The sequence below is a fragment of the Lathyrus oleraceus genome, chromosome 4, assembly GCF_024323335.1.
Source record: "Lathyrus oleraceus cultivar Zhongwan6 chromosome 4, CAAS_Psat_ZW6_1.0, whole genome shotgun sequence".
In the NCBI taxonomy this organism is placed as follows: Eukaryota; Viridiplantae; Streptophyta; class Magnoliopsida; order Fabales; family Fabaceae; genus Lathyrus; species Lathyrus oleraceus.
The window spans coordinates 485,027,504-485,036,912 of NC_066582.1; the positions used below are offsets into that span (position 1 = coordinate 485,027,504).

The following is a 9,409-nucleotide window of genomic DNA, read 5'->3' on the forward strand; positions in this document are numbered from 1 at the left end:
AAATAAAGTATTTAAAATAATATATTAAGAATAATTATTTAAATCAATATTTTATTAAAAGTTTTTTTTAAATGTACTTTTTTTTTTTTTTTAACAAAAATATAATATTATTTTTAAAAAACTGAATCAAATTCAAACGGGTTATATATTCATTTTTAACTGTATACCTTTTTACCAATAAAAATGGATTTATCCGATTAAATTCACACAATCAAAATAGATTTAGGTAAAAAACCAATCCAAACATAAAAATACCAATTTTCAATTTGGAAAAGAAAAAAGAAAGCACACAGCCATCTGTTAAACGACAAGTCGTTTAAACATTGGAAATTCAGGAGAAAGAGAAGAAGAAACCGTAACTCCTTCTTCCTCCGATGTGTTTACTGTTAGGGTTAACTCACCTATAGATCGCACTCTACACGGTATCGCTCTAATTTTGTTTTTAGGGTTTTGGTGGGTATGCTCATGATCTTCGATGGTTTAGGAAACAATTGATTTTGAGTTTGATATTAGAGACTCAGTGATCTTGATTTGTGTATTTTGGGTTAAAGATCTTGATTTGGTTTGCATGCTAATTATAATTGGAAATTTGTGTTTTCAACAGGTGCTTGATAGTAGTAGATTGTATTGTGAACAGTATGGTGAGTTTTGTTTAATTGGGTTTTTGAGTTTTGGGTATGTATTTGGTTTTTATCAATTCTGACCTTGATTCACTTGATTTGGTTGTGTATGTGAAATCATAGAATTATCTTCTTGGAGCTTTCAAGCCTGCATGCAATGTCCTGATCTCATTTACTGATGGAAAAAACCGTAAGCAGGTGAGCCACTGGTTAATTTTATTTCAATTATGAAGTTGTAGTTTATACTTGCATCATATTGTGACAATGCATTTTGTATTGTTGTTAATGTTGAGGTTGATACCAGTGGTGAGAGTTCAATGAGAGTGTTGGAAATAGAATTTCATTAATGTTCTATTTTGCAAGCAGAATAAGAACTCATAGTATTTTATAGTTCATTACATATTGAGATTAATTTTATCTTTGAAAATTATGACTGCTTTAATTTCTCTTTCTGTAAATTGCACCCGTTTTGCATAGTAATATCTGCTTAGGTCTTTTACTCAAGCAAGTAGTTCATTTTTCCTCTCTAGTTGTTATTAGACTCAAATGGGTTTGATCATTTCCGCTCTCGTTTGATGCTTCCATTGTAATATACAGTCTTTGTTGAACTTATGTCTGAGTTTTGTTCTTTCATAGTAAGTCTTGGCTGTTTTGTCTCTCCGGGCATTTGATCTTTTTACGAGCACTGCTGGCTTCTGACGAGTTTTGTTTTGTCCGAAAAGCCCTATCAAGTGTGTTTCTCATTCTGCTGCTGTTTACCAATGTTTCGGGACTAGAAACCATGTTGGCGTGCCTCCATGTATCACTACTGTTTTCTGTCTCAACCTTCCTGTGAAAGCCACACATTGCCCTTCCAATGTGAGAACCTCCTTGTGCCTCATCCAAAATACTCGTCGGTATCTCCTGTACCTATTTTTGGTCTCATATCTCATTTCTTACTAGTTTGAACAATCACTCTTAGTGCCTAGACTCCACTTCAGTGTTCTCTTAAAAGTTTACCGTTTCAGCCTTCATTATCAACTTAATGGAAGCAATTGATAGATCTGAATAGAATCAGAAAAGTCCTATTTCCTTTTCCTTTTCAAGAATTTCATTTATTTACCTCTGAAAAGTTTAATGGCACAAATTACTTGGACATGTGCTTTGCTGTCGAAGTCTGGTTTTTTGGTCAGAGACTTTATGGTATTTTGATAACCCAAGTTGAAAGAGTCAACAATTCATTTAAAGGATGGATAGGAAAATACTGATTATCAATTAGCATCCTTACTCTGGCCATCAATTGACCTGTCGCTTCTAGTTCATTTTCAGTCCCATATTCCTTGTTAAGAGATTTGAAAGAAGGCTTAGAGTGTTTATGTTATTGACATACAGAATTGCTATGATTCTGTCCATAGTTTGGCAAGTTGGCAACTCTTCTAATGGAAGATCATGATTTAATTTCCTATTTAAACAAAGCTCAGTGAACTATTCAAAAGACGATTCTAACCCATAGTGATCTTCAAAAGTTGATAGAGAAGATAGATCAAATGTGCATATTTTTGTTCTTCATGTACTTAAAGGATTTTGAAAATGTCCGAAATCAAGTTCTAACCAATCCCAACTTTGCTACCATTGAGAAACTAATTGACCATTTATTTTGATTTCCTTTGACCGATGTTTGTAGCAAAGTAATTGAGCTATGACTCTTACTACATGTGAACTCTTAATGTGAAACTACTCATTGAAGAGTATAAATTTTGTTTTGTGAAGCACGGGTACTCCATTTTAGACAAATACGCGTACGGTACACGTATGGTACGTACTGACACCGTACCTATTTTTTTTTTAAGTCGGTACTCCACCGGGTGCATATTGGGTACGCAAACTCAATACTCCCTCCGTTTTTTATTATAAGTCGTTTTAGAAAAAAAATTGTACCATAATATAAGTCAGGTTACATTACCAATGAATAATTAATGTTATTTTTTCTATTATACCCTTAAAGTTTATTATTCTCCCTCCTTTTAATTATATAAATTTATCTTTCTCGTATTACTAATGAAAGACAATTTTGTAAAAACATTCATAATTTCTCATTTTCATACAACACTCATTACTTTTCTTAATATGTGTGAAAAGTCAAAAACGACTTATAAATAAAAACGGAGGTAGTATTTTTCTTCTAATGGTATAGTTTTAGGCTATTTTTAATGGGCTTTTCGAGGGCTGATGTAGAGTTTGGCCAATTTGATTCGTTGCAAGATCGGTGGATCTTGAAACCAAAGGAATGGTGGATAACTTATGAATCTTCAATCCCTAAACTTCAATCCATTGCATTCGAACTCCTTGCACAACCAAGTTCTTCATCTTCTGCTGAGAAAAATCGGGGCACATATGGATTTATACTCGCGTACCCGTACTTTGGTTTTTCTGAAAATGCTGTATTCCATACTAGTACCCGTACCGGGTACGTACCCGTACCTTTGCAACGCAGATTTTGGTAGATTGAAACTATGGAGACATTGCATCCAATCCAACTTCCATGAACAAATTAAGCTCATAGAGATTGATTGCCATTTTATTTGTGAGAAGACTTCTTAAATTCTCACATCCTTTGTCAACTCAAATGATCAGTTGACAGATACCCTCACCGGAGCTCTTTGGGAATCAAGGATTTCTTATATCTATAACAAGCTGGATAGTTTGTGGTCTCCAATTTTGAAGGGAAGTTTTGGAAAATGGAAATACAATATAATTGATGTTTGACTAGTACTTTCCAAGTACCATTAGAATTCCTTGTATCACATTGTGTATAGAGATATGTTGCACCTTCAGAAAATTATAACTATTGTATTAATCCTGTATATAAATATCATATTTCTGACTATCTTCTTCGCTTAAACATATTCAGAATTTCCTATTTCACCATGTCCTCACTTTTCCCTTGCAAGTAGGGAAAATTTTAACAATATTTGATATTAATCTTTGCATTATTAATGATTTTGAATCTTTCACCAGCTATAATTTTAGTGACTTGTAGATCGGTTTCATTGACATTCTTTTTGTCATTTTCAAGGTTCCATTTAAAAAAGAAAATGGCCAGTCAGTTACAGTCCCTCTTTTCCATAGTCAAGAAAACATTGCTGGAAAGGTATATTAGCTGTTTATCTAAAATTTTATTCAATTTATCTTAAACCCATGCTGTTATTTTTGCAATAGCTTTTGATATATTGTTCAGTGAGCCTTACTATGTTTACTATTTATGTATTTGCTGCCATGTTTAGATTACAATAGAACCTATGCAAGGGAAGAAAATTGATCACAATGGCATAAAAGTTGAGCTCCTTGGACAAATAGGTTTGTACTTGAGTAATCCTTCCACTATTCAATTTTTTTGTGTCTTTGCATTGAGTATGCATACTGCTTCATGGTTTTTATTCATCATTTCTTTTTAAAATGACAATTTAAGCAAGATATTCCAACTTGATTCTCTACTTATATTTGTCAGGTGTAATGGTCAGCTCGATTGTTGTTTTTTCTGCTTAGTTCATTTGACTTGGGATAAAGCATAAAATGATCCACATCTCTGTAAAACATCATTGGGTTATTGTAATATTGAAAGCTTTCAGTCCTGGTTTTTAAAACTTTGAATTTACATTTTATCATGAATCACTTCTTATAGATAGGAGAAAGATGGGTTACCTTACTGTGAGGTTGCCATTTAACTTTTGTCAAAACCGTATAAAAATGTTTTCTTTCACTTCCCCTACCCCCCTTTCCTCCTTGATGAACTGTAGCTGAACTGTTACATTATTCTTAGGTAATGACCAGGAAAGGAAATATATTTCCCATTCATGTTTTGTAATAAATATGTAGTTGTTATTTGACTTTTGCTCTGAAATTTTTCTATTGTATGCAATTTTCTTCATGTTTTATTAACTAATTACTGATATAAAGTTCATTTTGAATTTCTTTTCACTGTGCAGAGATGTATTTTGACAGAGGGAATTTTTATGACTTTACTTCCCTTGGTAATTGTGTATTCTTTCACTTCCATACTCTAGACGGTTGTGGTTAGCCTTTCATTTAATGCCGAATTGCTTACAGCTGAGAACTACATTTTCATTTTGCTGTCTTTTGCAGTACGTGAACTAGATGTTCCTGGAGAAATTTATGAAAGGAAAACGTATCCATTTGAATTTTCTACTGTTGAAATGCCATATGAGACATACAATGGGGTGAATGTGAGGCTTAGGTATCATATTTTTGAAGATACATGGGTCTCTGTTAGAGTTTTATTCGTGTGCTTTTGTAGTCTTTCTGAAATATATGCTTTGGAAATAATAGTTTGGGCTCTTGAATATGATATAATTTGATGTTTTTATGCATTTGTAATTTCCAGGTATGTCTTGAAAGTAACCATTAATCGTGGTTATGCAGGAAGCATAGTTGAGTACCAGGATTTTGTGGTACGTTCTCTATCAGTCAAATAAAGTTTGTGATTTACGGCCTGGGATATCAAGTAGAATGTTATTTTATCAAATCACTTCATTTTGTTGAGAAAAAAAATAGTTTTCCAATTGATACTTTTAAAATAATACTTGCATATATCTGTATATGTTTTTAATTCCATTTCATCACTTGCATATAATTTTTATTTTTATCATCATTGGCCAGGTTCGCAACTATTCTCCGCTTCCACAGATTAATAACAGCATCAAGGTGAGCTCAATAACATGTAATCAAATTTCAATACTGTCTAAAGAAAATTCACTATCATCATATGAGCCGTGATAATTATAATGATACATGCTCACTAATTTCCATCAATTAAACACAATAACTGCCCCGGAGCAATAAAAGAAGTGAAGTTGTGTCATCATATCATTCATTTCCTGTCAATTACTCATTGATGAAGTATGTGCAGTGTATACACGTTTAGTTATTTCCATGTGCTTTTCCTTATAACTTTGTTATTAGCTTCTTTTATTTCCTCATTATATATTTAGCAATGTGTTATACCTTGTACAGATGGAAGTTGGAATAGAAGATTGTCTGCATATTGAATTTGAGTACAACAAAAGCAAGTAAGTTGAATATTTTGATTGATAATTTGATTGGAGGTTGTCTTCTTTTTATGTCTCTTATGATGTTTCTGCTTAAAGTTTGAAATATGAAAGTTACGCATTACTTTATCTTGCTTGGTTATAGTGGCATATAAATGTCTTACTCTGACTTACATATTACTTGTTAGTTTTACTATAACCAAGTAATGGTCCTAGATAATTAGGCAGGTATGTGCACCAATGATATTTTTGTTGAACTCTTATATAGGTCTTATATATGAAGATAATATTGTTCTCATCAACTTATTTATATTTTATAGGTGAAAGGTATATACTCATTGAGAATTTCAACTTTACAGGTATCACCTGAAAGATGTTATCATTGGCAAGATATACTTCTTACTTGTCAGAATTAAGATAAAAAATATGGACCTTGAGATTAGACGCCGAGAATCGACAGGATCAGGGACCAACACCCATGTGGAGACAGAAACATTGGCTAAATTCGAGTTGATGGATGGTGCTCCTGTCAGAGGTAGGTTAACCTTGAAATTGGATGAGTAAACAAAGTAAAACAGAAAGTTTACGCTACCACTTAAGTTTGCAAGCAAATCAAATTAGTCAAAGCTAATTTCTTTTTTGTTGTTAACCCTCCGGTTCTCAGGGCAAAGGGGCCCTGATAATCTAAAGTTCGTCCGAGAGGTAAGTAATGTCTGGCTGTGTGAGTATATAGTATCTTCTGATACTGGCCAAAGATTATTGAGGTCAGAGATCAATATTGGATACTTCCAATCAATACGACATTAACTGAAACTCATTAACACCACTTGGTTAAGGCAGAAATTATCAGCTACTTGAGCCATACAATCCCTCAGACACGCCTTCTACAACAGATGATTATTACATAAAATGAATTTCACCTTTTAATATATATATTTTTTAATGGTACACTTTTAATAATATGTAATGAGTAGATCTCAACATTAGCAACTCTACTATTCATTGGCAACAATGCGAGCATCAAAATGAAATGAACAGTTAATACTATCATCAGCATGTTAACCCTGAAGTAAAAACTAACTTCATAATGCACTGAATAATGATTGATTGGTTTTACAGGTGAGTCAATACCGATCAGACTATTCCTCAGTCCTTACGAGCTGACACCGACTCATCACAACATTAATAACAAATTCAGTGTGAAGTACTTCTTGAATCTTGTGTTGGTTGATGAAGAGGACAGACGGTATTTCAAGCAGCAGGAAATCACAATGTATAGGCTGGAGGAAACTTCATGAACAATTATCATACAGAGAACGAGTATTAGGTTTGTTGAAGATAGTAATAAAGAAGATTGTGATGAACATTGAAGAACTCTCAAATACAGGAATCAGTCCGTGAATCCTGTTTTTTCTTGGGGTAAAATGGTTTGGTATTCAAACATGCTTGAAATTCAAAAGTTGCAATGATGTACATTGACTGATCTGTTATTCAATATCGAAGGAAGCATTTATTTCTGCGCTGGATCGGTTATATCCATGAAAATGTTGTTACATATGTGGTCGAATATTAATTCTGATATGTTTAAGACTCGGGTTTCTGTTATCTGCATAGTACTACCTCATCCTCATGAAACAATGATGTTTTTTTTTTCCAATTATTTTGTACAAACAGGATATGATGTTGGGCTCTTGTTTTGTTTGTTTAAGAATTTACATCTTTTTCATTTTTTTCATTTGTTTTTTGTCGTATTTGGTATGCGTGTTTAGGGGTGGCAAAACGGGCTCGGCCCGTCGGGCATGCCCGTTTTGCCCGCACTTTTGTGCGGGGCGGACTAAGGATTTAGACCCTCACCCTCAAATGTGTCCGCCCCGTCCGCCCCGTTTTTTTCGCGGGTTTTTGCGGGCACGTGTGTTTACATAAATTTTTGCGTTTTTAGGCTTAAATAGTGCGGTGCCCGCGGGCTTTTCCCGCCCTCATTTTTTTGCGGGGCGGGTCTAAGTTTTAGGCCCACATTCTCAACTATACCGCTCCGTCCCGTTTTTTTGCAGGCCTAAACGGGGCGGCATTGCCCGTTTGCGACCCCTATGCGTGTTGCTACATTTTCAGGCTATTTTAGTGAGTCAAATTTAAAATTTTAATTTATTTATAAAAGTAGAAGTAAAAAACTAATTCTATATATTTTTACACTTTTGAAAGTAAGTTAATTTTATATATTACACTTTTGTTTGCCTGATCTGCCACTATGCTTTTAGATTTTAGTGTTTGATTTTATGAATTATTGATATATTCTGAATGTGATTTTTGTATGTGATTGATTTTGAAATTTTTGCAACAAATTATTTTTTAATTTTAATATTTTGTTATTAAAATTTTTCATTTTTGTTTAATAATATAATTATTTTATGTTATTTTTATAATTATATTTTTTAAAAAAAGTATAGTGACGTACATGTATTTTAATTTGGGTACATATTTGAACTGATACAAAGAAGTTTAAATTTTTTCAAAAACATGAAATCAGGGTTATGATTCAAATTAGTGGGTTGCGGGAGTGAAGTGTTTCTCGGCGACTTAAAGCGGATTGCGGGAGCGAAGTGTTTCTAGACGATGAGTTGTGTTTCTTGGCGACTTAGAGCGGATTGCGGGAGCGAAGGGTTGTGTTTCTTGGCGACTTAGAGCGGATTGCGGGAGCGAAGGGTTTCTAGGCGATGAGCGGTATAATCCGTATTTGGGAACGAAGCGTTTCTAGGTGAGCGGTATAACCCGCCATCTATTTTGACTAGATTAGAATTTTTTGTTTATGTAATTTTGTCGGTTACCCTATATTATAAAATCTTCTTATATTTCTCATTTATCGGTGTCTTTTCCTTTTCTCATTTCTTTATTTGAATTTCACATGTTTCTTTCTCACTTTTCATTGTCTCACTTTCTCATGTGTTTTTTATGTGTTTTTTTTTATCTGTGGTTGTCTTCTTTATTTAATAATAATAATCTTTTCTTCTTATTTTTTCTTTTCTTTTCTAAACTCATGGAGTAATAATTTATTTGTTTTTTACTCCTCATAACTCTTTTATTTGATTTTTTTCATTATTTTTCATATTTATATTTTCCTGTATTTTAAAGTAATACAAAGTAATGGTTTCTTTTAAGTAATAATAATTTATATGATTTATAAATTATTTATATAATTAGTTCAAAAAATAATCAAATAAGATTATCTAGCAATAGATTATTCCACTATCGAATAGATTTTCTATTAAAAAATTAGATATCTATTAAAAAATTAGATAAATTTGTAATTAGGAAGTTAAAAATATCAAATACAAATTTAAGTGATGTATCTACTTTTAATATATAAAAGTTAATTATCACCATAATTACTTAATTATCCTAATTACAATCAATAATACAACTAATTTCATGTTCCTATAAGTAATTTCGTACTAAACTCTATTTAATACTCTAATTAACTCTACCATTTTACAATTTAATAAATTTGTCTCGACAATATAAAAGTAGATGTGTACACAAAAATTAAAATTAAATAAAATAAATTGATCAAATTTAGACTAGATGTGAGTGAAAAATGTGATAAAATAAATTACCTATTTATACTACTAAAAAATATTACCGTTATTTTATTGTTGTTGCAATCTTATCATTCCAAAATGAAATCAATATCCTGAAATCAAAATAGTTATTATTGTAGTTTTTTTTGCCAAATATTATCGTTGCTTGATT

The 9,409-nt window shown here is 32.2% G+C and overlaps 1 protein-coding gene across 1 annotated transcript; it reads left to right on the forward strand.

The window, feature by feature from the left end:
• The first annotated feature begins 223 nt into the window (after positions 1 to 223).
• Positions 224 to 7,400, forward strand: LOC127076444 (vacuolar protein sorting-associated protein 26A). The gene is made up of 12 exons (XM_051018106.1): positions 224 to 422; positions 605 to 641; positions 744 to 818; positions 3,676 to 3,750; positions 3,884 to 3,956; positions 4,586 to 4,630; positions 4,743 to 4,854; positions 5,002 to 5,068; positions 5,277 to 5,321; positions 5,631 to 5,686; positions 6,025 to 6,200; positions 6,785 to 7,400. The coding sequence occupies exons 2-12, from the start codon at positions 639 to 641 to the stop codon at positions 6,961 to 6,963; spliced, it is 906 nt and encodes a 301-aa protein (XP_050874063.1). The 5' UTR covers positions 224 to 422; positions 605 to 638; the 3' UTR covers positions 6,964 to 7,400.
• Positions 7,401 to 9,409: the final 2,009 nt, after the last annotated feature.

Coding starts and splice junctions, on each gene's coding strand:
- LOC127076444 (XM_051018106.1), top strand. Junction 819..3,675: donor ATGGAAAAAACCGTAAGCAG/GTGAGCCACTGG, acceptor GTCATTTTCAAG/GTTCCATTTAAAAAAGAAAA. Junction 5,322..5,630: donor AGATTAATAACAGCATCAAG/GTGAGCTCAATA, acceptor TACCTTGTACAG/ATGGAAGTTGGAATAGAAGA.